At 40.9% G+C, this 27,914-nt stretch overlaps 1 protein-coding gene across 3 annotated transcripts in view; it reads left to right on the forward strand.

Annotated features, from left to right (window-relative positions):
* DCDC2 (doublecortin domain containing 2) overlaps nucleotides 1-27,914 on the forward strand; it is a 281,410-nt gene that overhangs the window by 66,752 nt on the left and 186,744 nt on the right. For 2 of the 3 annotated variants that reach the window (XM_089682253.1, XM_089682254.1), the window contains exon 4: nucleotides 20,085-20,099. The exons of the other annotated variant lie outside the window; for it this stretch is intronic. In XM_089682253.1, the coding sequence (XP_089538379.1) occupies nucleotides 20,085-20,099 (15 nt within the window). The remainder of the gene's footprint in view (nucleotides 1-20,084; nucleotides 20,100-27,914) is intronic. 3 annotated transcript variants of the gene reach the window in all.

The following is a 27,914-nucleotide window of genomic DNA, read 5'->3' on the forward strand; positions in this document are numbered from 1 at the left end:
ACTTTTTTCAGATTTTGGTCATTCTGATAAGGGAATATAAGCACATCTATTTGTTTAATAATAAAATGTGTTAGCATTTGGCATTGAGGATACTTCAAGATTCTTTACATTCATTTGCCAAATAATAAGCCATATTTACAAAATTAATTTTTTATTGCTCTGACTTACAGACCAGATGTAGCTGAAGCAGGGCTCCACCCAAAAGGGGAAGTTCTGCTTTAGGACATCCCCTCTCCCCTCCTCTGCCTAACTTGGCATGTCATTTTGGAGGGGGGGTGATGGGTACTTAGTTTTGACTCCCACTTCTGCTTGGATAGCCTAGGTGATTGAAGAGGAAGTTCTCCTTCCCCCTCCCTCTCCTCAGTCTTCTGGATCATGTGACAGGTCCCAGAAGACTGTGGGACCATTCACAAAGTACAGACTGAACCTCCAATTTAAATATACTCATCCAGGCTCTGAACTACTGTATGCCTCCTCACTGCATCACTTAGAGAAATAAGAGGACTACTGATCTCTACTATGAACTGGGGTTATCAAAAACTGCCATCGTAATGAGTCTTCATGGGGGAAGATAATGATTTAATGATGGTGTTAAATTCTCAGCTTTGTTAGCTTGAACATGAATTCCAGGCATGGTATATTTTCACATAGTTATTTTGGTCCAGCTTGGACCAATGTAACTATGTATATACCATACCTGGCTAATCCCCCTGGAAGCAGTAAATCACTGAAGTAGACACTGCTCCACCCATTTCTGAGTCCCGTGATGAGCAGCCAGCCTGATCCATTGTGAACACAGGAGGTCGGATGCTCAGCATGGGTTCTATTCAGAGTATGCTCTGCTTTTTCTGAATTAAAGCAAAGTGTCCTCTGATTGGACAAGATGGAGAGCGTGACATCACCACCTCGCCTCTCCATCTTGTCCAATCAGAGAATTCTTTGCATTAATTCAGAAAATGCAAAGCATTCTCTGAATGGCACCCATGATGAGTGGCCGGCCTCCTGTGTTCACAATGGATCAGGCTGGCTGCTCACCACGGGACTCAGAAATGGGTGGAGCCGTGTCTACTTCAGTGATTTACTGCTTCCAGGGGGATCAGCCAGGTATGGACCAAAGTAACTATGTGAAATAGTAACTATCTGAAATAGTGGTGTTGACTTCAGTGAATCCAGCTTCCAGGGGCATGGGCCAGGTATGGTATATAAGCAGTTACATTGGTCCAAGGTGGACCAATGTAACTATGTAAATATACACAATGGAATTCTTCTTCACACTTGGAGCAAAATAAATAAATATTGCTCAGTGAACTGTTTGTTAAAATTCTTACCCCAGCACTTGCAGTGTGCACTTGCTGCTGACTGACTTGGAGAAGGTATAGGGAAGGAGCAGGGGTGTGCCTTGCCTTCCTAGGCTATGGGGTTCTTTTTTTTTTCTGCTGATGCACACGATGTAGGGAAACACAATTCTAGTCCCCGCATGCAGAGGTGACTCCATATAATGCTGCAAGGGAAAGGAGCCACCCTGAAACAGAAAATCTGCATCAGCAGTCATGGCACCAACTTTAAGGCTGGGTTCACACTCATGCACTGCAATTTGAACGCAGCACAGGTTTTTGTGCGTTTTACCTACGGTTTTAGCTGTGGTCCCGTGGACTTCTATTATGTTGTGCGTTTTTTGCCGTGTTTTCTAAAAGTGCAACAAAAGTCCTGCATCCTACATCTTTGATGTGCGTTCATAAAACACAGCAAAACCTCGCAACATAGTAGTCTAAAAGCTTATTGGACTGTAGGTAGAAAACATGGAAACCATGGATACACCCGCAGCACAGCAATGTGAACTGGCCCCCACCAGAAAATAGGCAAGGAATAACATTTAAAGAAGCTGTACACTTAGTAAATGACTAAATCCGATACTGAAAGTGCTTAAAAAACTGAGGGTTTAATACCACACTAAAAATAGTTGTATGGCTGCAATGCATGTCTACAGTAATGAAAACGTATAATTTGATCTATGTGAGAGAGCATCGACACCTAACAGCACCTAATCCCAAATATACTGCATACTGCATGGATTCATGCTACCGGGATAGTTTCTGTATTTATCTAATTTATTGTGTCAAATTGTCTTTTTGTTTCTCCACTTGTTTGTTATACCAATACAAACAAAAGAAATAGACATGAAAATGTCTAAACATTTGTACATGCAACAATTTTCTGGGCGAAGTGGTGTATTATCTGACAGAAATTCAGGGGTGCCAATATTTTTGTCCATGACTGTATATAGCTTTGACATATTCTGGAGTGGTTTACAAAGAACACAAAACTATTTAGCCCTGTCCCTGAACATTCACAGTTTAATATCACTGCCTTTTTGTGTGCGATTTGATTACAGGAGGAAACTGAAACACCTAGAGAAAAGAAGAGAAAACACGGGGAGAATATAACACTGACCACTAATCCAGCTCAACTCAAACCACTGAGCATCCATGCTGCCCATGTGGATTACACCAGGGTAGTTACTTGAAACGATATGGTGCATACTGTGCGTAGTTTGGAATCTTTTCACTCCATGTGGTGTGAACGGTGTTGGTTAATAATAAACTCTGAACACAAGGGATAAGACAGGACTAATAATAACTGTATTTTCCTTAGGGACCTCCAGCAGAGGTCCATATCTAATGACGCAAACTAATATCCACGGTATTTACTGTAAACAACGCTGCAGGTGTCTAAAAAAACTAAAATTACCAGCTTGAACCTTTATATGCAACAAGCCTTGTTTTTGAAACATCGTAGCTATATGTGTGATAATGGAGTTTTCTTAAAAATCAACCTTTTAGTTTTAACAATTAGGTACACACATTGCTTTGGTTCCCTTTCATCCACCCTGTTTTCTATATGTTGTCTCCAGTTTGCATTTCACCTCTTCCTATACCTTCTTGTGTCACTTTTAAGTCTCCTCTATACTTTATATCAAATAAATATAGCCCTCTTTTCAGTAGATGCAAGCAGCATCAATTAAAGTGGTACTTTACGCCAGAATTAAAAAAAGGCAAACAGGCAGGAATTTTCATGCAGAAGAGACATGCTTGTCTCTTCTTCATTAAAGTTACTTACCTGCCTGTCCACCTCTGTACAGTGAGCCACGCACGCGCAGTTCACTGTACAAATTCAGCAATGCTGAATCTGGCTGAACTCGCATGCATGTGCGGGAATGCCGTCATCCCCATCTGGCCAGTGACAGCGTCTGATAATTGAGACCCAAAAGCCATCCATTTGAAGAGGTTGGGGGGCGCTGCATCACTGGAACTGAGGTGAGCCTAGTTCCGTTTAAGCACCAGGATTTCAGTTGTACATAAGCCAAGCTTGCTGTGAATGTGGCATGTTAGGCAGCTAAGTGGTTAGCACTTCTGCCTAGTTACACTAAGCTTGTCAGTTGAAATCCTAAACATGGCACTGCGTTCCTGGAGTTTGCATGTTCTCCCTGTGTCTGTGTGGTTTCCACACTCCAAAGGCATACTGGTAGGTTAATTGGTTCCTGTATAAATTTGCCCCAGTATATGAAAGTGAATTAGGGACCTTACATTGTAAGCTTCTTGAGGGCAGGGACTGATGTTAATGTACAATATATATGTACAGTGCTCACCATAAATGAGTACACCCCTTTTGAAAAGTAAAGTTATAATCAATATCTCAATGAAAACAAGAACAATTTCAAACATTTTGACAAAACTGAGTTTTATGAACATTTGTTTAGCTCATTACATAAAAGTAAGGTTAATAATATAACTTAGATTACAACATCTTCAGTTTTACTAAACTTAGTTGATGCAAAAATGAATACACCCCACAACAAAAACTACTCCATCTAGTATTTTCTATGACCTCTATGATTGGTAAAGACTGCACCAAGTCTTCTAGGCATGGAATGAACAAGTTGGTGACATATTGCAACATCTATCTTTTTCCATTCTTTAAGAACGACCTCTTTCAGAGTCTGGATGCTGGATGGAGAGTGATGCTCAACTTGTCTCTTCAGAATTCCCCATAGGTGTTCGATTGGGTTCAGATCAGGAGACATACTTGGCCACTAAATCACTTTCACCCTGTTCTTCAAAATGCAACACTGGCCTTAGATGTGTGTTTCGGATCATTGACATGCTGGAAAAGTGCATGATGACCAAGGACATGAAGTGATGGTAGCATCTTCTCTTTCAATATAGAGCAGTACATCCGTGAATTCATGACTCCATCAATGAAATGAAGCTCTACAACACCAGCAGCATTCATACAGCCCCACAGAAGGACACTGCCACCACCATGTTTCATTGTAGGCACCACGCATTTTTATTTTTACTCCTCACCTTTGCAACACCATACAGTTTTGAAGCCACCAGTTACAAAAACATTTATCTTGGTCTCATTGCTCCAGAGTACAGAGTCCCAGTAGGCTTCTTCTTTTTCAGCATGGACCCAGGCAAATTCTAGGCAGGCTTTTTTGTTCATGGGCTTTAGGAGAGGCTTACTTTGTGGACGACACCCATGAATGCAATTCCTCTGCAGTGTACACAAACAATCACCCCAGTTTGACTTTTTATGTCTTTAGCTACAGTAACTGCAGTGAACCTGTATGGTGATTTTCTTCAACCCTTCTCAGCAAAAGATGCTCCTGTCGAGGTGTTAACTTCTGTGGATGGCCTGGACATCTCTGTGAGATGGTTGCAGTTCCATCTTTGTTAAATTTTTGTATCACTTTTGCTACATTATTCTGACTGATAAGTAAAGCTTTGCTGATCGTCTTGTAGCCTTTACCTATTATTTTCTTTCTCAGGCCTTGTGACATTTCTCTCCCTTGTGGTGCCATTGCTGACAGCATGAAATGGGAAGGGGTTTTCTTTCTTAAGTAACGCCCTTTGATAATCAACTGTCTGCTGGACATTTGTTTAATGAATAATTAGACTCACCTGTAGTTGAATTCCTGTTAATTAGGATTGTGTTGTTTAAAATTTAGCTTTGCTGCTAAGATTTCATTGGGGTGTATTCATATTTGCAACATGGTCTTGAATGAATTTATTAGGAAAAATCCTTTTTTGTGTGTGCAAATTAACAAATCTTGTTTACAAACTATGGCCCGCATTTGTGGGAGTATTTTGTAGTATAGTGTCCCTTTTAGATAATGTTAATTCCAAAGGTAAAGGCTTTCTGATAAATCTGTTGGGGTGTACTCATTTATGCTGAGCACTGTATGTACTGTATGTTGGCACTATATAAATACCTGTAATAATAATATTAAAGCAACTCTGTCAGTTGCCTCTAAAATCAGACAAATGTCACCTGCAGTAGAAAAGCTATTACACTTACCTCTCTGGTGACCTGTGTCTCCTACCTTCCCTCAGTTCCAGTGCCTCCTTCTTTGTAAGGGTTATTGGCATTTGACACTTCCACGATTGTTGGATGCCTGTGTTCCCTGCTGTGGGCAGTGGTTCCTTCCTGCACCCCTTATGTCATAACAATTAGAGGAGGGAACCACTGCCCACAACAGGGCACACAGGCATCCAACACTCCTGCAAGTGTCAGACCCAGCAGTCCTGCAAAGAAGTGAAAGTAGTAACACCAGAGTGGTATTGCAGAGGATTTCCATATGAACATTTTAGGTGACTGACAAGGTTGCTTTAACCACTTCCCCTCCGACCCATGTACATAAACGGCTGGACGGGAGCAGTGCAGGAGCAGATGGGCATTTATAAACAGCCTCTGCATTCACTTCCTGTGCGCACTTCCTGGGAGCGCGTGGCACCACGATCCGGTGCCCCGTGTCCTCGGAACACCGTTCGCTGTACGGGACCTCTGTGTGAAACCTGATTCATGTGATCACTGATGGCCAATCAGTGATCACAGGAACAGTAGTAAACAAGATGCCACTTCCTGACATCATTGCTTACTACGTGTGAAATCTGTGAATGATCACAGAAATCACATGGTACACGGCTATTCACAACAACCTTGTACCATGTGACAAGCTGTGACCAATCACAAAACATAACAAATAGTACAGCGCTAAAAAGTGATATAAACGTATGATTGCACCAGTATGTATGGTGCAAAGTTCTTTAAATCTTAGCAAACGGTATAGGCCACATATGATGTGTGTGACCTTCCCAATAAAAATGCAGTGTAGGCGCGTACCACACACGCCTCCACTACTTTATATAAACGCACAATAAAATTGCAAAATAAACAATACAATAATGGTCCGATAAAAGTTCAGTGATCAAAAAAAGCCACAAATGAATAGAAGAAGGCTTGATAAGATCCCCGTAGTATACAGTCAGGTTCATAAATATTGGGACATGGACACAATTCTAACATTTTTGGCTCCATACACCACCACAATGGATTTGAAATAAAACGAACAAGATGTGCTTTAACTGCAGACTGTCAGCTTTAATTTGAAGGTATTAACATCCAAATCAGGTGAACGGTGTAGGGATTACAACCGTTTGCATATGTGCCTCCCACTTGTTAAGGGACCAAAAGTAATGGGACAATTGGCTTCTCAGCTGTTCCATGGCCAGGTGTGTGTTATTCCCTCATTATCCCAATTACAATGAGCAGATAAAAGGTCCAGAGTTCATTTCAAGTGTGCTATTTGCATTTGAAATCTGTTCCTGTCTACTCTCAAGATGAGATCCAAAGAGCTGTCACTATCAGTGAAGCAAGCCATCATTAGGCTGAAAAAACAAAACAAACCCATCAGAGAGATAGCAAAAACATTAGGCGTGGCCAAAACAACTGTTTGGAACATTCTTAAAAAGAAGGAACGCACCGGTGAGCTCAGCAACACCAACAGACCCGGAAGACCACGGAAAACAACTGTGGTGGATGAGCGAAGAATTCTTTCCGTGGTGAAGAAAACAACCTTCCCAACAGTTGGCCAGATCAAGAACACTCTACAGGAGGTAGGTGTATGTGTGTCAAAGTCAACAATCAAGAGAAGACTTCACCAGAGTGAATACAGAGGGTTCACCACAAGATGGAAACCATCGGTGAGCCTCAAAAACAGGAAGGCCAGATTAGAGTTTGCCAAATGACATGTAAAAAAGCCTTCACAGTTCTGGAACATCATCCTATGGACAGATGAGACCAAGATCAACTTGTACCAGAGTGATGGGAAGAGAAGAGTATGGAGAAGGAAAGGAACTGCTCATGATCCTAAGCATACCACCTCATCAGTGAAGCATGGTGGTGGTAGTGTCATGGCGTGGGCATGTATGGCTGCCAATGGAACTGCTTCTCTTGTATTTATTGATGATGTGACTGCTGACAAAAGCAGCAGGATGAATTCTGAAGTGTTTCGGGCAATATTATCTGCTCATATTTAGCCAAATGCTTCACAACTCATTGGACGCCGCTTCACAGTGCAGATGGACAATGACCCAAAGCATACTGCAAAAGCAACCAAAGAGTTTAAGGGAAAGAAGTGGAATGTTCTGCAATGGCCAAGTCAATCACCTGACCTGAATCCGATTGAGCATGCATTTCACTTGCTGAAGACAAAACTGAAGGGAAAATGCCCCAAGAATAAGCAGGAAGTGAAGACAGTTGCAGTAGAGGCCTGGCAGAGCATCACCAGGGATGAAACCCAGCGTCTGGTGATGTCTATGCGTTCCACACTTCAGGCTGTAATTGACTGCAAAGGATTTGCAACCAAGTATTAAAATGTGAACGTATGATTTATGATTATTATTCAGTCCCATTACTTTTGGTCCCTTAACAAGTGGGAGGCACATATGCAAACTGTTGTAATTCCTACACTGTTCACCTGATTTGGATGTAAATACCCTCAAATTAAAACTGACAGTCTGCAGTTAAAGCACATCTTGGTTGTTTCATTTCAAATCCATTGTGGTGGTGTATAGAGCCAAAAATGTTAGAATTGTGTTGATGTCCCAATATTTATGGACCTGACTGTATATAGTCCGGCGTTATGCAGAACCACAGGTAAATTGCGCACTCACCGGAAGCACAATTTAATTGCGCATTTGTGTCATATACACCAAAGGTCGCTCCATTTGTAGATGGAAAGAAGCTCAGATCGAATGGCTCTGTGAAGAGGGGTGTCACATCTGGGGATCCCTTATGATAAGCCTGGCTCCAAACAGGATCAGCTGAAACTTATTCAGGGCCCTGGAACAATCGCCTTGCGATCCTAAGGAGTTAAATGCTCGGTGCAGAGCAGAAAGGAGTACCCATAGTGTAGTATTTAGGTCAAATGTTAAACGAATTTATTATAAGTTAAAACAAGAAACACTTAGCATGGATATCAATGTGAAATCAATCCTTGTGCACAAAGGACATGATAAATATACACTGACCAGCTGGTATAAATGAGTGGCCGCCGGACCTCCTTGATCCGGCGGCTTGATGTCACGGCTAGCAGGGGCTCCTCCTTGACGCGCGTTTCGTATCACACGTACATCATCAGAAGGAATAAGAGCCATCTATTCCTTCTACAGCCATCTAGCTGTGACCAATCACAGCTCTCACAGTATTTCTCAATGGCTGCAAGAATGCAGCCAGAAAGGAGAAATGATTGATTTTACAGCCTTTATGGGTCTAAAAGCAATCAGTGTAAAAAAAGAAAAAAAAATCTTTATCACCCCCCACAAGTAGTACAGTGTCACTATGGTGACACTGTACTGCTAGGGTGACGGTATACTGGTAAAAAAAAACATAAATAACATAAAAACATAAAATAAAAATGTAAAACAAATTTTTGAAAAATTATAATTTTTGGTTATAAACTAATTTGGGTTAGTTTTTTTTTTACTAAAAAGATAGATGAATACATTTTGGTCAAGATTTATGAAGAAATATTATTTATTTGCAAACTTTTATAAGAAAAACACTTTTTTTTCAAAATGTTTGGACTTTTTTATTTATATAGCAAAAAGTTTAAAATCCCAGTGGTCAATAAATACAACCAAAATAAACTTTTATCTGTCTCAAAAAAATGCTAAAAACTTCATGTGGGTACAATGTTGCATGACCGTGCAATTATCATTCAAAGTGTGATGGCACTGAAAGCTGAACATTGGCCTGGACAGAAAGGGGGTGAAAGTGTCCCGACATGAAGTGGTTAAAAAGGCAGAGATAGAGATATAGGCAGCTGAAATTAAGTGGAATTCTTGACTTTCATTGTAAAAGGTGAGCTCAGCCAAGTCCTCCTGCTGATAAAGTGTAACTCAAGCATAAACATGTGTTTAATTTACAGTGGGGGCCACTGCCATATTTTTTTTAGCTGTTTGTCTAGTTACCAAGCTTGAGCATATAATGCTAATTACATCAACTTGTTCTGCCCCTTTACTTCCATCAACTTGTTCTGCCCCTTTACTTCCATCAGCTTGTTCTGCCCCTTTACTTCCATCAGCTTGTTCTGCCCCTTTACTTCCATCAACTTGTTCTGCCCCTTTACTTCCATCAACTTGTTCTGCCCCTTTACTTCCATCAACTTGTTCTGCCCCTTTACTTCCATCAGCTTGTTCTGCCCCTTTACTTCCATCAGCTTGTTCTGCCCCTTTACTTCCATCAACTTGTTCTGCCCCTTTACTTCCATCAACTTGTTCTGCCCCTTTACTTCCATCAACTTGTTCTGCCCCTTTACTTCCATCAACTTGTTCTGCCCCTTTACTTCCAGAGTTTTCATGTTGATCCTTTAATGTGATTAGAACAAAAGGGAGGCTTTAGATGTGGACAGGGGCAGGAATGCAAACATCACCATGACAGTGGTCATATACAGAATATGGGGAAGCATGCTTGGAATAAAGTGCTATGTGGATGTAAAGGACCTATTAGAAATGATTTACCATGTATACTATCCTTTTTCATATATTCTATAAATTGACTGTTTGATGTTCTTTCTGTTGACCTGCATCACACTACATATAGCCGCAGAGCATTTGGAAGAGAGTGATTCCCTTTTTGTTTATAGGGTTTTGCACAATAGCTGGCTGAGCCCATTCATGGTAGCTGCTTACGTATTTCCTCTGCCCAGGCAGCCCAAGTGCAGCGTATAGCCTGCTATATTGTCACACAGTACTTGCTGTTATAAAATATGCACCGCTTTAATGTTCTATGTGAAAATATATTATGATTTGCCTCTTAGATTTTTCCTTCCATATATCTGCTGTCCTCATATAAAGCAAATTCACATGAGCTTTGTCATTATGATGTGAAAAATGAGGTACTGTGAAAGAGGATAATCTGGGCTCTATATGACATTTTAAATTGTAATGCTGTTGGGGGATAATTAAAATCTAATATTCTAAATATCTAGCTATGAGTGTTAGTGTGACATTTTTTGCTTTAAATGCTGGGGTCACTTTCAAGTTTATCGACCAATTAACTATGGAGATCAGAATTTTCAATTGAGTTTCACATGGACACATTAATACACCAAAGCACCCACAAGGAGCAATGCAGTAATTATGGTAATGTGCACCTGACCTCATGTTATACCAACCTTATATGTGTTATCTTACTAACTCCCTTACCTTATCACTATCAGAGGCAGCTCTAGGCTTTGTGAGTCCTTAGGCAAAACTTAGACATGAGGCTCCACTCACGCCCATAATGGGAAAAATAATTCAAGCAACAAATATCACCCAAACCATCCTCTCCGCTCCTCCCATGACCTCCTGCTCTCTAGCTCTCTTGTCTCCTCCTCTCATGCTTGTCTCCAGGACCTCTCCAGAGCCTTCCCCATCCTCTGGAACTCTCTACCCCACTCTATCAGACTATCGCTTACTCTGCCCACTTTTAGGCAATCTCTGAAGGGAAGCCTATGCTGCCTTCAGCTAATAACAGAATCTTCTATTCCTTGTACCAGTCCATCCCCCATAGTTATTACCTTTTGTACCACCAGCTCCTTCCTCTTAGATTGTAAGCTCCAAGGAGCAGGACCCTCCTAACCCTCTTGTATTGAACTACAGTTGTGTCCAAAATTATTCAACCCCCAATGCTGTAAAGGGGTTTAGGGACTATAGTGTACATTTGGAATTGTATTCAGAATCAAATCCTACAAGGACGTTGTAACTACCCAAATGCAACTAAAATGACATCAATTGTTTATGTAATACAGTAGTAAATGGTTCTTATGTGGTTTCTTCATTGCCACAATTATTCAACCCCTTAAAGACTACCACTCTGAAGAACAGAGGTTCATACAGGTGCTTTCCATCAGGTATTGAAAACACCTGTGGATGTCACCGAGCAGCAATCAAGCATAATAAGCACCAATTAGGCAGCTTTAAAATGACTGTGATACTCAGCTCCTTCTAGACATTTACTGGTGTGGTTACAAACATGGTGAAGGCAAGAGAATGGTCCAGGAAGACAAGAGAAGAGGTGATTTCTCTTCACAGGAAGGGCAATGGCTATAAGAAGATTGCAAAGATGTTAAACATACCAAGAGACACCTTAGGAAGCATCATTCGCAAATTCAAGGCAAAGGGCACTGTTGAAACGCTACCTGGTCGTGGCAGAAAGAAGATGCTGACTTCGACTGCTGTGCGCTACCTGAAGCGTAGAGTGGAGAGAAGTCCCCGTGTGACTGCTGAGGAACTGAGAAAAGATTTGTCAGATGTGGGTACAGAAGTTTCAGCCCAGACAATAAGACGCACACTGCGTAATGAAGGAATCCGTGCCAGAACTCCCAGGCGTACCCCCTTGCTGTCTCCAAAGAATAAGAAGAGTCGACTGCAGTATGCCAAAAGCCATGTGGACAAACCACAAAAGTTGTGGGATAGTGTTCTGTGGACTGATGAAACAAAATTAGAACTGTTTGGGCCCATGGATCAACGCTATGTTTGGAGGAGGAAGAACAAGGCCTATGATGAAAAGAACACCTTGCCTACTGTGAAGCATGGTGGAGGGTCAATCATGCTTTGGGGCTGTTTTGCTTCTGCAGGTACAGGGAAGCTTCAGCGTGTGCAAGGTACCATGAATTCTCTTCAGTACCAGGAGATATTGGATGGAAACGTGATGCAGTCCGTCACACACCTGAGGCTTGGGAGACGTTGGACCTTTCAACAGGACAATGATCCCAAGCATACCTCCAAGTCCACTAGAGCATGGTTGCAGAGGAAAGGCTGGAACATTTTGGAGTGGCCATCGCAGTCACCAGACTTAAATCCGATTGAGAACCTCTGGTGGGACTTAAAGAAAGCAGTTGCAGTGCGCAAGCCTAAGAATGTGACTGAACTGGAGGCCTTTGCCCATGAAGAATGGGCGAAGATACCCGTAGATCGCTGCAAGACACTTGTGTCAAGCTATGCTTCACGTTTAAAAGCTGTTATAACTGTAAAAGGATGCAGTACTAAGTACTAAGATTGAATGTCACTTGGGGGTTGAATAAAACTGATAATGCTGTGAGCACAGAAAAGACATTTGTGGTTATTTCATTATAACTGTTATGTTATATTTGTCTGACCTACAAGTGCCTCTTTAATGTAAATGTAAGCAAGATGACTGAATGATCAAAAGCAATGTCAAACTGGCCAAAACACTCAATTTCAGTGGGGGTTGAATAATTTTGGACACAACTGTATATTGTTGCTGTATTGTCTCCCTTTATTTTGTAAAGTGCTGAGCAAACTGTTGGCGCTATATAAATCCTAGATAATATGGTGCAGCGCTATAGAAGTACCACAATAATGTATATAAAAAGCACAAATTAAACCATATATATCATATGTAGCACATAATAATAAACATGCAACCGAGTGGGTGGTAAAAAGTCCTGTATCAGCTTACATATGCGTGATAAATAATATTAATAATAAAGAGTCTTATAAGCATATAAATAACTTGCTTCGTGAACCTTATCCTGTATAATAATATAATAACCGGGGGATGGGTAAGTGTAACGGAGTATTCCTGTTAGAATACCGTTTCCCTGTCCGAACACCGACAACAGACACCACAGCAGACCATACAAGACTATACAACACCAGTCTTGAAGTAAGTCAGGAGGTAGACTAGTTTATTTGAACACAGATACAAGATACATACACTAAGGGTACAAATCCCCCCTCCCTGCATATGAACACAGGGCGGGGCAATCTACATTTAATAACAAGAGACACACAGGTATTCAAACTTCACACCAGCAGACAGCTCCATCAGGAGGGAGGACTGCTGGAGACAACTGTGTTCCATGGGCCTCCCACCCAAAGTGACTCCCGTCACAGTAAGGCAGCAGTAATTGGCGGTTCAGGAGTAGGGCTAACAATTTAGGTGTGCTATACCCTGTAACATCTCTCCTCTGTGTTAGGCTGGGGGGATGGGGGTGTAGGGGTGGATGGGGGGTGGAAAAAAAGTTAATATCAGATTTTCAGCATCTCACAGCTGACAAAACAAGTACATACCATCCGCAGGCCGACACTTGAGAAGCCAACCGCTACACTGCTGTGACTCCACTAACCTCTCATTTGCTGCACTGATAATGCTGTCCTGTGGAGCGCCCCTCCTTGCAGACCCAGCTATGATAATACTGTCCTGTGGATTGGAGGGGTGACGTGTGTGGACACAAAGTCACTCTTCATTGGCTGGAGCTCCAAAAGGATTACACGAGAGGTGAGTGTGTCAGGGCTCTTAAAGCTGCCTGAGCACCGGTAAGGTCCCCTGTCCCTCAGAACTGGGGTAATGTATTAGGCCAGTGTTTCTCAACCTTTTTACCTTCAAGGAACCCCTGGCAAAAAATTTGCTATCTCAGGGAACCCCTGAAATAATGTTCACATCTACAGCTCACGGTATGATCAGAAAGCTGTTGATAATAACACTTATTTTTAGAAATAGCATTAAATAAAATAATAAATATTAAAACGCACATATTTAATGTGACACTTGTGCTTTCTTTTTCTGCAGTATTTGTGGGGGGCAGCCGGGCAGAGTACACGGGCTCAGGAGGGCACGCTACATAAGAGGGAAGCAGAGTACATTATGTGGAGACAGGGCACATTACAGGGGGGAAAGGCACATTATGTGGGGGCAAGGAACATTATATGAGGTCAAGGCACATTATGTGGGGGCAAGGAACATTATATGAGGTCAAGGCACATTATGTGGGGCAGGGAACATTACATGGGACACGACACATTACATTGGGACAGAGCACAGGGCACAGTAAATGGGACAGAGCACAGGGTGCATTACATGGGACAGAGCACATTACATGAGACAGGGCATATTACATGGGACAGAACACAGGGTGCATTACATGGCACAGATCATATTACATGGGAAAGAGCATATTACATGGGACAGGGCACATTACATGGCACAGGGCACATTATATGGGACAGAGCACTTTACATGGGACAGGGCACGGGGCATATTACATGGGACAGGGCACAGGGCACATTACATGGCACAGATCATATTACATGGGAAATAGCATATTACATGAGACAAGGCACTTTACATGGGACAGGGCACATTACATGGCACAGGGCACATTATATGGGACAAAGTACATTACATAGGACAGGGCACATTACATGGGACAGGGCACATTACATGGGACAGGGCACTTTACATGGGACGGGGCACATTACATGGCACAGGGCACATTATATGGGACAGAGCACTTTACATGGGACAGAGTACATTACATGGGACAGGGCACATTACATGAGACAGGGCATATTACATGGGACAGAACACAGGGTGCATTACATGGCACAGATCATATTACATGGGAAAGAGCATATTACATGGGACAGGGCACATTACATGGCACAGGGCACATTATATGGGACAGAGCACTTTACATGGGACAGGGCACGGGGCATATTACATGGGACAGGGCACAGGGCACATTACATGGCACAGATCATATTACATGGGAAATAGCATATTACATGGGACAAGGCACTTTACATGGGACAGGGCACATTACATGGCACAGGGCACATTATATGGGACAAAGTACATTACATAGGACAGGGCACATTACATGGGACAGGGCACTTTACATGGGACGGGGCACATTACATGGCACAGGGCACATTATATGGGACAGAGCACTTTACATGGGACAGAGTACATTACATGGGACAGGGCACATTACATTGGGCAGGGCATATTACATGGGACAGGGCAGAGGGCATATTACATGGGACAGACACATTACATGGGACATGGCACAATACATGGGAAAGATCACATTACATGGGACAGGGCACATTACATGGGACAGAGCACTTTACATGGGACAGAGCACTTTACATGGGACAGGACACTTTACATGGGACAGGGCACTTTACATGGGACAGGGCACATTACATGGGACAGGACACTTTACATGGGACAGGGCACATTACATGGGAGAGGGCATTTTACATGGGATAAGGCACATTGTATGGGACACACTGTTGGGCATAGTGTGGGGGACACAGCTGGGCACACTACTGTACCGACTTCCTTCTTCTTCTACCCCTCATCCTATCCTGTCTATCCCAGATGATGTCACATACAACACCTGGGATAAATAGGAGGGGAGGAGGGGCTGGCAGAGAACAGCTTGCTACAGCCAATAGTATGCAAGCTGCTTAACTGCACCGGTGTCCATGCAATCTACCTTTCAGCTGCCTGCGACTGACAGTTAGGTCGCCACAGAACCCCAGTTGAGAAACACTGTGTTAGGCAAATTATGCAGCCGTGAGACCCCTGTGAGCGTGAGGCCTTAGGTGACCACCTAATTTGTTACTTAAAGAGTCACCTCTTCACCATATCATTCTGTCACCCTATCTACCACATATGACAGCATAAAAATCATTTCAAACTGTTTCCTTAGATACATGAAATCTAAATCCAAGTTCAGTCCAGTGCTTGTCAGTTGCATCCCCCTGATCACCACGGGTTGCGCATAATGGTCAGTACATATAATGGACTATCATGGACTGGAGATATACTACAGAAAATTATGGAGAAAGATTGTGGGCATGTTGCAGTCTTGGTAGAAGACTGGAGACTGCAGAAGACATTGAGAGACTGTATTCTACCAGTCACCGTGACCATGGGAACCTTCATTTTCCTGATCTGTCTTGAAATGTACATGAAATTCATTAGTATTTTCTCTTGGAGTGTTAATATTCAAATTACTTACAGTATATCTGCCTTTTTGGCTACACTCTTCTCATTTACCTGCCTTATGAAACTGCTTTTTTCTTCCATTGCTACCTTTTTTACCCCCACATCATGCCTAGCTTACTTGTTATGCATTTTGCTGTGCACTTTTGCCTTCATTTCACATCATCCTCACCCTACACATTGTAAACTGTACCCAAACACAACACTGTAAACTCTACCTGCAACTCTATGCCAAGTATTGAAAGAGAGGGGATTTCTGAATGGTGCCACCATATAATCCAATACCACAATGTTGTAAACCTATAACAATTTTAGTAAATGGCAGTATATAAAAACAAACACCAATGAGTATGGTATTAATAAGTAATAATAATTATTATTTATAAATACCATACTCGTTGGTGTTTGTTTTTATATGCTGTCATTTAATAAAACTATTATCATTTTTTACAACATAGTGGTATTGGATTATATAGTGGCACCGTTCAAAAATGTCCTTTCTTTCAATATTTCTATATTTCTTTTTGGGATTGGGTGCCTTTTGGTTTCTGGACACCTAAACACTCACTGGCTATTATTTGTATCAAAGAATTGCCCTTCAGCTTGAATCTAGATCCGGAAATCCCATTTGCTAGGATGGTGTTGTCCATTTTTTAAATGGGAATGTCTATCTATACCTCTCAATTTACTGAGCTGAGAAAGGACACCTTTCAGCACAAGTTATGTAGGCAAAGGAAAAACCTCTGCCATGGCTCCAGTTGTGCAAACCGTGAACAATTAGCATGCAAAAAATTATTGATTAAATCCACAAGTGCTTTTTTACCCATTTTCTTTTTACTGGCTATTCAGAATAACAGATGCAATCATTTAAAGCAGGGGTCTCCAAACTTTCTGAACAAAGGGCCAGTTTACTGTCCTTCAGACTTTAGGAGGGCCGGACGTCGAAATTGTCTTGGCGTCAGAGGGATTAATCAATGCATCTTTGATATTAGGGGAATAACAGCGCTCCATTGTTGGTGTCCATGGGAGAAATAGATGCGCCATCATTGGTGTCATTAGGAGAAATAGTGCCCCGTTGTTGGTATCAGTAGAAGGAATAGTGTCCTGTTGATGTCCATGAGAGGAAAAGTGCACTATTGTTGGTGTTAGTATGCAGTATAGTGCCATGTTGTTGGTGTCAGTGGGAGGAATAGTGCCCTATGGTTGGTATCAGTGGGAGGATTAGTTTCTTGTATCAGGGGGAGGAAAAGTGCCCCAAAGGGCCAGATAAAGGCAAGAAAAGGGCCGCATCCAGCCCCCATGCCACAGTTTGGAGACCACTGATATAGGTTATACTGTATGAAAGGTTTAGTGTAGTATAAAACTTTTGGTTGTAAAATATTATATATTTTTCTCGAGGTCTGTACACTAGATATCAAAAGAAGGTTTTTAAAGGACAGTCCATCCAAAAGACAGACAATTGGCAGCTATGCTTATCTGACCTGCATATTCAGCTCCAGGTATCTGAAGAAGGTATGGTTTTCATTTCTAGGGATTTTTTCCAGGCAGGATCAGCCCACCTCAAGCAGGAGTATAGCATGAAAATCTGGTCACCATGCAACAAAATCTACACATAATTGTGTTGAAATAAACCAATAAATACGCCTAAGATACAATGAAGAAGGAGCTTAGAAAACATGAAGAAATGCACTACATTCTGTGGGGTAACGCTGTATTGTACATGATGAAATAGCATAAATAAATCATATCTTACCCAATGAATAGGCTCAATCAATTTTTCCACTGAGACTGAGAGGTCCCCATGACAAGAATACTTACAATATTGAGTATCTTTTCGATACATTCTGTTACCCTATGCTAGGGAAAGCCCCCTCTCCTTTTTTAACTTCTTATCTCCCGCTTTCTAGCCATTCTCTCCTTCCCACCAATACGTCTATTAAACCACAAAAAATTTCAGAATTGCTTGCATGACTGGCGAGACACCCCTGCCAGGGGGTAAGAAAATGGCAGTTGGCACCCTTTGTAATGCCTCACAATGTAATTAATGTAATCATTGTCATTCCCTGTTTATACACTTGACTATGTGTATTGATACTGACTGTTTGATACAGAGCTTCTTGGCAATCTGTTAATCTCTGATGTACTCCTCCTTAGAGGAAACGTACTGTAAAACTATGGAGGCTAACCGCTCCGTCTAGAAATGCTGGTTGCCAGGTTCTGCTTTCCATGGGATATGTATGCCAAGAATGACAGCCCTGTATTTTCCAGTATAGATTTCCTGTAAACCATTTCTAAACCCAAGCAACAATCATAGCAATCTATAAATGTAGAGGTGGCTTCATTTTATTTTATTTTTTCCCTTCATTTTGTATTCACCCTTGGATAATAGCATTGTCAACCTGTGGGGAGAGTAGCGTTAAATGCACTTGCAAATCTAAATGGACTTGAGCAATGAAATTAAAAAATAATAAAATAAAGCTGAACTCCAGCTGCTGGACACATTAGTCTTTTAAAGGAAATTGAAAAATAACAATTACTAAGTGAAAATAAAGAAAAAAACCCTAAAAATAGAAAATGAAAGCAGCCATCACATTTAAGGATTGGTAAACTGCAGTATATTCAATTTTGGGTTTTTATGCTCTTTAACCCTAGGTTCACATCTGTGCGGGCGGTGCCGTTGCGGATCTGCACGAAAATCCATGCAGCCACACCACCCACACAGAGAAATGCAGACCCTCGGGCGGGTGCCATTCTAATGACACGCCGCCCACACTGGAAAACGCAACCATACTGGGAACTGAGGTTCCAGTGCAGGCTGCGTTTTCAAAAGAAGTGCAGGGACTTCTTCCCTGCTTGTCACGGGCACGGGAGTCCATTCAAATGAATGGGGTCCCGTGCCCATGCAAAACGCAGCTCGCACGGCCGCATATATGTGAACCAGGGGTAAGGCCGCATTCACACTTTGAAATTTTGAATTGTGGGCAGAATTACTGAGATTCTTCCCACAATTCTAGATCATGCTGCAATCGTGGCAAAATGCATTGTGTGAAGCTGTCACCCAAGAGAAACACCTGCTCCTTTTTTGGGTGACAAACATTGCATGATGCATTTTGCTGCGATTGCAGCATGATTTTGTTGCGTGACATTCGCAGAAATATCGCATCATGTTTCAGGTGCCATCCGTACAAGTGTATGCCATCCATACAAGTGTATGCCATCCATACATGTTTGGTGTCTTTTGCCACGCTTGCAGTGCATTTTGGAATAGCAGTGATTCTGCCCCAAATTTAAAATTGCAAACTCTCAATGCGGTTTAAGTGACAAATTCTTAAAAACTGTGTTGTACATGTAGCAAATATATATTCAAGTCATGTTGCAAAGTTGTATAACCCTTCAAAACACTTGATGACAGAGAGGCTCACATTAATGAGAATTATCTCAAATCCATTGCTAATTAAAACTAATCCTCTCTTTGTGCTCGAAAGCTGTGTAATGCACATTATACTGTACCTTAGTTTTAAAAATCGTGTTTGAGAATGAAAGAGTACTATAATAATACAGTACACAGGACTATGCTGCAATAACAATTAAGTTCTTTTTTTTTTTTAAATTGTGTTTTAGAATTTTGCATAATGTTATGAAATCCCCACTTCATTTGCAGTGTTCTATTATTGCTAGGTATACCTATAGTTTTTTACCAGGTGGCAATTTTGTGAGCTGATCCAGGATCTCCAAGAATGTCACCTATAATAATTTACCTTTTATTAATCTATAAAATGTCTACAATGGTAAGTTTTTTTTTTTTTGTTACCTGATGTATTTTTTTGCAGGTTTCCTGTATGTTATGTGGTGTACTTGTAATAGTGAACCTCAGTATAGTTCATTCTCTTGTACTAATAGCAGTCTTTTGTCATTTTATGATTTACGAATAGACTCCATCAGAGGATGTAAGTATAAAAGCTTTAGCTCTAGTGATGTAATATACAGTATTTCCTTTAATTGAGGATAGATCTCTTTCAGTGTACACAATATATTATAACTAAAACTGAAATAACTGTCATAATGACATTCAAATATTCATTTATATGTGAAGCAATTGGCTTAGCCTTTCCAAAATGTCTAATATAACCAACATTACAATAGAAGAATGTAATTTTCCAGCAAATCACATAAGACATACAGTATTTATAATTATCCTCAATTACAGGATCTGCATGGACTAAAGTAGTGACAGAGGCAGGCAAATGTCCCTAGAGTATGCATTTCCCGCTGCACTGGATCTTGGCCCTGTAGTGTAAAGTCGTAATGATAATATGTATTTTGACTGTGTCTTCCTACATATTATATGGTTATCATTTAACAGCCTACCATATGGTGGCACAGTGACTTATAAATCAGACATGTTTAAGTTCCATTGATCATTTTTCTAATACAGGTTAGAAAACCAAGGGAACATCTGATTGATTGCCTGGCGCAGCATGGGGAATCTAAGGGTCCACGTACATCTTTGTTTATGACTGCAGAAACTCAGACTGCATAAATAAACAAGGACAATTCTCTGCTATCTTGTAAAGTGTTACTAAACCCACAACAGTAAAATTGGTCTGTATATGCAGTAAAGCACGCTTGTTATTCTCACTGTGGAACCTAAGGGTTAATCCTCTGCATTGTGTAAAAAGCCTGTTTTTTCCTGTCTTCTCTGATCCTCCCCTTCTTCCAGTGTCCCCCTCTTATCTTGTGATAAGACATATCATGTGGAGTAACTCTGCACATGCTCAGTTTGATCTGTATTGCTAGAGAGGTTTTTTTTTTTCCTTGGGAGAGTGCATGTGATCAGCACAGTGCCAATCAGCACTGTCCAGACAGAGGTTAGGGGTTCTGCATCCTCCTAGAGCAGAATAAAAACTCCTCCTACAAGTTTTCACATGTGCACTGCTAGACACTGATAGAAGTCACAAGACTGCTCTAACTGCTGATGAGAAAAGGTATTTAGCAGTTTATATTTACTAAAATAATTGCATTTCCATGTTGTGTGTACTGTGGGAGACCAGATGTAGTGAATGCAGGGTCCTGGGTTTAGTAACACTTTAATGGCACTGCATCCACACCATGTGCATTTAAAGAAATGCAACAGTGCAAATGATGACCCTTGGTTTTAGATATGTTTGATAAGCAGGCAAAATTCAAAGCTGAAACACCAGGATAAGATTCCTTATGTTAAAAAAATGGCAGTTATTCTCAATTTTTTATAAATGCTAAACATTTACTTTAATTTCATTTTTTTTGTTGTGTAACAAAACTAAAGTAACTGTTTAGCAGCCATAAAGAGCCGAAAATACAGTAACTGTCAATTTTTGAAAATAAAGGTGTTTAAGTGTTAAACTGAGATGGCTGCATTCACACCTGAACATTGTGGTTTTTTGGGTGTTTTATGCGCACTTTTGAGCATTTTTGCAAGTTTTGTACAGAGTTTTTAAAGCGTATTTGAGTTTTTTTTTATTGGCCAATAGACTTTTTCATCAGCTTCCTCTGGTATTCTGTTGTGTGATGCTCTGCAAACATGAGTGATGAGGAGATGATGAGTTTTGTGGCAGCAGCCGTTACGTCATATTTCCTTTGGGAAATAGAGAGGAAGAGTAGGGCACAGAGATGATGGCTCCATCCGGTAATCCTGAGAAAAAAAACAAGAAAAGAGAGGCCAGTTCTGGGTAGTATACAGTGACCTACAGTGGGGATCGAAAGTTTGGGCACCCCAGCTAAAAATTTGTATTAATGTGCATAAAGAAGCCAAGGAAAGATGGAAAAATCTCCAAAAGGCATCAAATTACAGATTAGACATTCTTATAATATGTCAACAAAAGTTAGATTTTATTTCCATCATTTACACTTTCAAAATAACAGAAAACAAAAAAATGGCGTCTGCAAAAGTTTGGGCACCCTGCAGAATTTATAGCATGCACTGCCCCCTTTGCCAAGCTGAGACCTGCCAGTGTCATGGATTGTTCTCAATCATCATCTGGGAAGACCAGGTGATGTCAATCTCAAAGGTTTTAAATGCCCAGACTCATCTGACCTTGCCCCAACAATCAGCACCATGGGTTCTTCTAAGCAGTTGTCTAGAAAACTGAAACTGAAAATAGTTGACCCTCACAAAGCTGGAGAAGGCTATAAGAAGATAGCAAAGCGTTTTCAGATGTCAATATCCTCTGTTCGGAATGTAATTAGGAAATGGCAGTCATCAGGAACAGTGGAAGTTAAAGCAAGATCTGGAAGACCAAGAAAAATATCAGACAGAACAGCTCGCAGGATTGCGAGAAAAACAATTCAAAACCCACGTCTGACTGCACGATCCCTCCAGAAAGATCTGGCAGACACTGGAGTTGTGGTACACTATTCCACTATAAAGAGATACTTGTACAAATATGGTCTTTGGAAGAGTCATCAGAAGAAAACCTCTTCTACGTCCTCACCACTAAAATCATCGTTTGAACTTTGCAAATGAACATATAGACAAGCCTGATGCATTTTGGAAACAAGTTCTGTGGACCGATGAGGTTAAAATTGAACTTTTTGGCCGGAATGAGCAAAGGTATGTTTGGAGAAGAAGAGGCACAGAATTTAATAAAAAGAACCTCTGTCCAACTGTTAGGCATGGGGTTGGATCAATCATGCTTTGGGGTTGTGTTGCAGCCAGTGGCACAGGGAACATCTCACGAGTAGAAGGAAAAATGGATTCAATACAATTTCAGCAAATTTTGGATGGTAACTTGATGCCATCTGTGAAAAAGCTGAAGTTAAAGAGAGGATGGCTTCTACAAATGGATAATGATCCTAAACACACCTCGAAATCCACGGGGGATTACATCAAGAGGCGTAAACTGAAGGTTTTGCCATGGCCTTCACAATCTCCTGACCTCAACATAATTGAAAATCTATGGACAGACCTTAAAAGAACAGTGCGTGACAGACAGCCCAGAAATCTCAAAGAACTGGAAGACTTTTGTAAGGAAGAATGGGCAAAGATACCTCAAACAAGAATTGAAAGACTCTTGGCTGGCTACAAAAAGCGTTTACAAGCTGTGATACTTGCCAAAGGGGGCAGTACAAGATATTAACTCTGCAGGGTGCCCAAACTTTTGCAGACGCCATTTTTTTGTTTTCTGTTATTTTGAAAGTGTAAATGATGGAAATAAAATCTAACTTTTGTTGACATATTATAAGAATGTCTAATGTGTAATTTGATGCCTTTTGGAGATTTTTCCATCTTTCCTTGGCTTCTTTATGCACATTAATACAAATTTTTAGCTGGGGTGCCCAAACTTTCGATCCCCACTGTATGTGCTCATGAAGAAAAATGTTTTTGAGTAAGCCAGGTTGTCCATAAAAAGGATAATCTGACTTCTAGTTATTTATTTATTTTTTTATTGTTGTCGTTGTTTTTTTATTATGTCTACTAAACTCCCCCTCCCGTTTTTTTGCCCAAGTTTATTTATTTATTATTAAACTATTATTTCTGTATTATTTATGTTATTATTTCTTTCTTAAATTCATAATTATTTAGTTTTATGTATTTATTGCATTTGAGCAGAAAAACGCACATAAGCATGCAACAAAATGTGCAAAAATGCTCATAAACATGCAAATCACACATTTAAATGCATTTCTATGGGGAAAAAAGCTTTAATAATGCACTAATCTGCCCAAATCGAGCTACAAAAATAGTTCCAAAAGTTTTTTGAGCTTCAGGCATTTGGTTTCAGGTGACTTGGAGTGGAGATGTGAAGCAACTCCATAGAGATGCATTGAATTTCTCTCCTCCAGCTTGTTGGAGCTTCGAACTACAAAACACTCAGGTGTGAATGGGGCCTAATGCAGCATACAGTTAAAAGGAAGGAATTAAAAAAAAAACTGAATGCATGTGTCTTTTAGGAAAGATTAGTAATAGAAACAGTAGTAATGGAATTGAAAAACTATAGTCAATTATAAAAACTTCAACTACTATGTCTGCCATGGTCTTTTAAACTAAAAAAAGTCAACAGTTGCCCTTCTTGCAGGAACTTCTGTTCCAGGATCATGGAGGCATGTGTTCACATGACTTTGCTTCTTTTCCTTTAGAAGAAATCATGTGATCTTAATGCCTGTGCATGTGATCATATAAGCATGTTCTCAGATAGAGGATTCTGCATCAAATATAAATATTTTAGGGCTTCTGTAACCTTTCATGTCTTTAAGGTGGAAGCTTTCTGCTGAAACTGCTGTTCAGGATCATCTAGGCATTTAATCACATGATCTCTGCTTCAGCTTGGTGGATCCTCCTCTTAGAAGAGATCATGTGACTGAATGCTTGTGCACGTGATTATAACCAAATGTTGTATGATCCCGATGTCAGTAGTTTATGCATCAAATGAAATGTATTCTTTCCTAAAAAAAAAATAAAACTTCATGCCTTCTTCACCCTTTCATGACTTTAAAGACTGAAAGGACTGTTACATATTTGGATGAAGATAACATGAGTTTAAAATAGGGGTCATGTATGACAACTTAATTGCAAATAAATCAATTTCTTTCTTCATTATTAATCTGCCCAAATAACTTTTGATGAAATTTGGTGGTGAAAGGGGGCACAAACACTTTCCCTACAGACAGTTTTTATACATGAAGCTCAATGTTGCTTTGGCTTGATTACCTGTCCAGCATGTGCTAAACTTCTGGAATAGTAGATCTTATGCTTCTACAAATCATAAGAACCTTCTTTTTATAACTTCCATGTATCTTTCTCTAGCAGGATTTATCAGCAGAGGTAATGATTAAATGATTAAGGTCAATGTATGTAAATGAAAGTACCTACACAGTGGTCATAATCAATAGACTGCATGTGCATGTAGTTTATATAGAGCTTTGATTAAAGAGTTTATGGTTCCCATTTGCTTGGATAAAGTCTTGCGATCAAAACAACACCATGTTCATTTACAATTGTGGTCTCCAAACTACGACCTGGGGTCCAGATGTGGCCCTTTGCCTACTTTTATCCAACACTATTTTTTTCCACAATGGGGCATAATTCCCCACTGACACCATTAAAGGGGCAGAATAACTCCCAATAACAGGTCACAATTCCTCCCAATGACTCCAACAATGGGGCCAAATGACAGTAACAATGGGGCATTATTCCTCCCTGTGATACCAAAGATGTGGCATTGTTTGTTCTGCAGAAGTCTGGACCCTTTCTACTCCCAAGAGTCCGGCCCCCCTTAGGTCTGAAGGACAGTAAACTGGCCCTGTGTTTAGAAAGTCTGGAGATCCCTGGTTTACAATATCTCTGCTTTCAAAGCTTTGGGACTCAAAAATGTTGATACTTTCACTGACACTAAGCAAAGTGTTAGGCTAGGATCGCACTATTGCAGTTTCCCTGCGGCTGCGTTTGTGCATGCACAGCAGCTCGTTCATTTGAATGAGCTGCTGTACCCACGGAAAACGCAGGGAAAAGGTCCTGTACCTTTTACAAAATTGCAGCTGTAGTGCTAAGAATTAATGGCACCCCTCGTGTCTGCTAACAGCAGCGTGGTTTTGCCATGGGTGCTGGAAAGTGTGCGATTTACTTGCAGTATCATACGTGCAGAATTGTGAACCTATGCTTAGTGAAACATAACACCTGCATATACCTGGGAAATCTGTTGTCTTCTTTGTGGCCCTGTATTCCTATAAGAGATAAACACCTAGGTCCCTAATCGGTTACATTTTCTTTACCAAACACCTATGTATACAAGTCCTATGTTTAATTAGGTAATGTAGTGCACCATATTGCAGGCAATAGACCTGCTTTAAAATACTTTATATAACATAATATTTGTAGCTGGTCATTTGTGCTATTAGAAAACTCATGTGAATTGAAGTAGTTTAAAAACCCTCAATATTTTTAGCTCAGCACATTGTGTACAGTAAAATAAACACTCTGGAAATTCTTACTCCAGTGGTTGCAGTTTACAGGTGGCTCCTACTCTCTCAGTGCTGCTTCCCTGAACATCCAGGCTTCACAGAAAAGAGTTAACAGTACATGGTGCAGCCTTGAGTCAGCCTGTTAGCTTGGAAAAGGGAGGGGGGAGGACAAGGGAAGCACAGGGGTATGCCTTGCCATCCTATGCCACAGGAAGGTGCATTTCTATTGATGCACACAGTGTAGGGAGACACAACTCAGGTCCCCACATGCAAGGATGCTAAATGAGAAAGGAGCCACCCTGAAATAGGAAACCTGGGGCAGAGGTCATTGCATCGGCTTAAACAGAAATATAGGCAAGGATTAAAAAATAAATATGCTGCATACTCACTAGGTGACTAAATCAGCTGCTGAAAGTGCCTAAACAACTGAGGGTTTAATAACACTTTAAGCTGTATAATTGTTAAAGAATAATTCCAGGCATAGAAATTTTATACATAGTTATATTGGTCCAGTTTGCTATGTAACATACCTGTCCAATGCCCCTGGAAGCTGAAAATCACTGAAGTAGACACTGCTGCTTCAAAGATCTCCACTTGCTTCTAGGTCCTGTGCTGAGCAACTGCACCTCTTCTTACTGAACACAGAAGGTTAGTTGATTGGCATAGGCATCCATCTAGAGCAGGGGTGTCAAACTGGTGACCCTCCAGCTGTTGCGAAACTACAAGTCCCATCATGCCTCTGCCTTTGGGAGTCATGCTTGTAACTGTCAATCTTGCAATGCCTCATGTGACTTGTAGTTTGGCAACAGCTGGAGGGTCGCCAGTTTGACACCTGTGATCTAGAGCATGCTTTTGCATTTTCCAAATGAATGTAAAGCGCTCTCTGAGTGGATGAGGCAGAGAGGCATGGCAGTGACGTCAAACTCATCACCCTTCCAATCACAGAATGTTTTGCATTCCGTTTGAAAATGCAAATCATTCTCTGAATGGTGCCTGTGCAGAGTGGCCAACCGCCTGTGTTCATGATGCAGAAGAGAGGACGCTCGGCTTAGGACCTGGAGATGAAGATCATTGAAGTAGCAGAGTCAACTTGAGTGCTCTCCATCTTCCAGGGGCATCCAAGCTGGACCAACATAACTATGTATAACATGCTGATGCCTGGAATTATTCTTTAATTCTATAACTACCCATAACTGGGCTATCCGTACAACCATGACATGAAAGATATTAGCCACATTAAATCAGTAGTAGGTATTCCAAAGCAAAATTAAAGCTGAACTATGGACACAAAATGTTCATTTAAATATATTCTTAAATAGCCACAAAGATATATATATATATATATATATATATATATAGGCACTTTTGTGCACCAAATGGCTTTGCAAACCCAGTTTGTAACCATAAAAAAGTAGCAGTGTCATCATCACCATGGTGCAGGGAGGTCATCATCACCATAGTGCAGGAATCACAGCTATGGAAGGACCCAGCAGGAAGGCTGCAGAAAACTACAGAAGGGGGTGGATACAAGACCAGTCACCCTGCACAAGGAGAGAGAGCTTTGGTGACTGGTCTTTATTACAGGACGTTCCTGCACAGAGGCAAAGTTTAACGTTGGATCTGGAAGAAATACAAAAACTACACCAAGATTCAAGTAACAATACACATGACACTTGTATTTTGACAACATCTTCTTATCCTTGAGTTCAGCCTTAAATAATTATACTCTTACGATACTAGAAATTATAAAAGGCAAGTTGAGGCAAGAAGCAGGATAGCTGTCATCTGAGGGTCAGAGAAGCAGGAGGAGGTGGGTGGATTGTGTA

This window comes from Staurois parvus, unplaced genomic scaffold (assembly GCF_062004578.1).
Source record: "Staurois parvus isolate SC_StPar_1 unplaced genomic scaffold, SC_StPar_1.0 ptg000287l, whole genome shotgun sequence".
Taxonomy (NCBI): Eukaryota; Metazoa; Chordata; class Amphibia; order Anura; family Ranidae; genus Staurois; species Staurois parvus.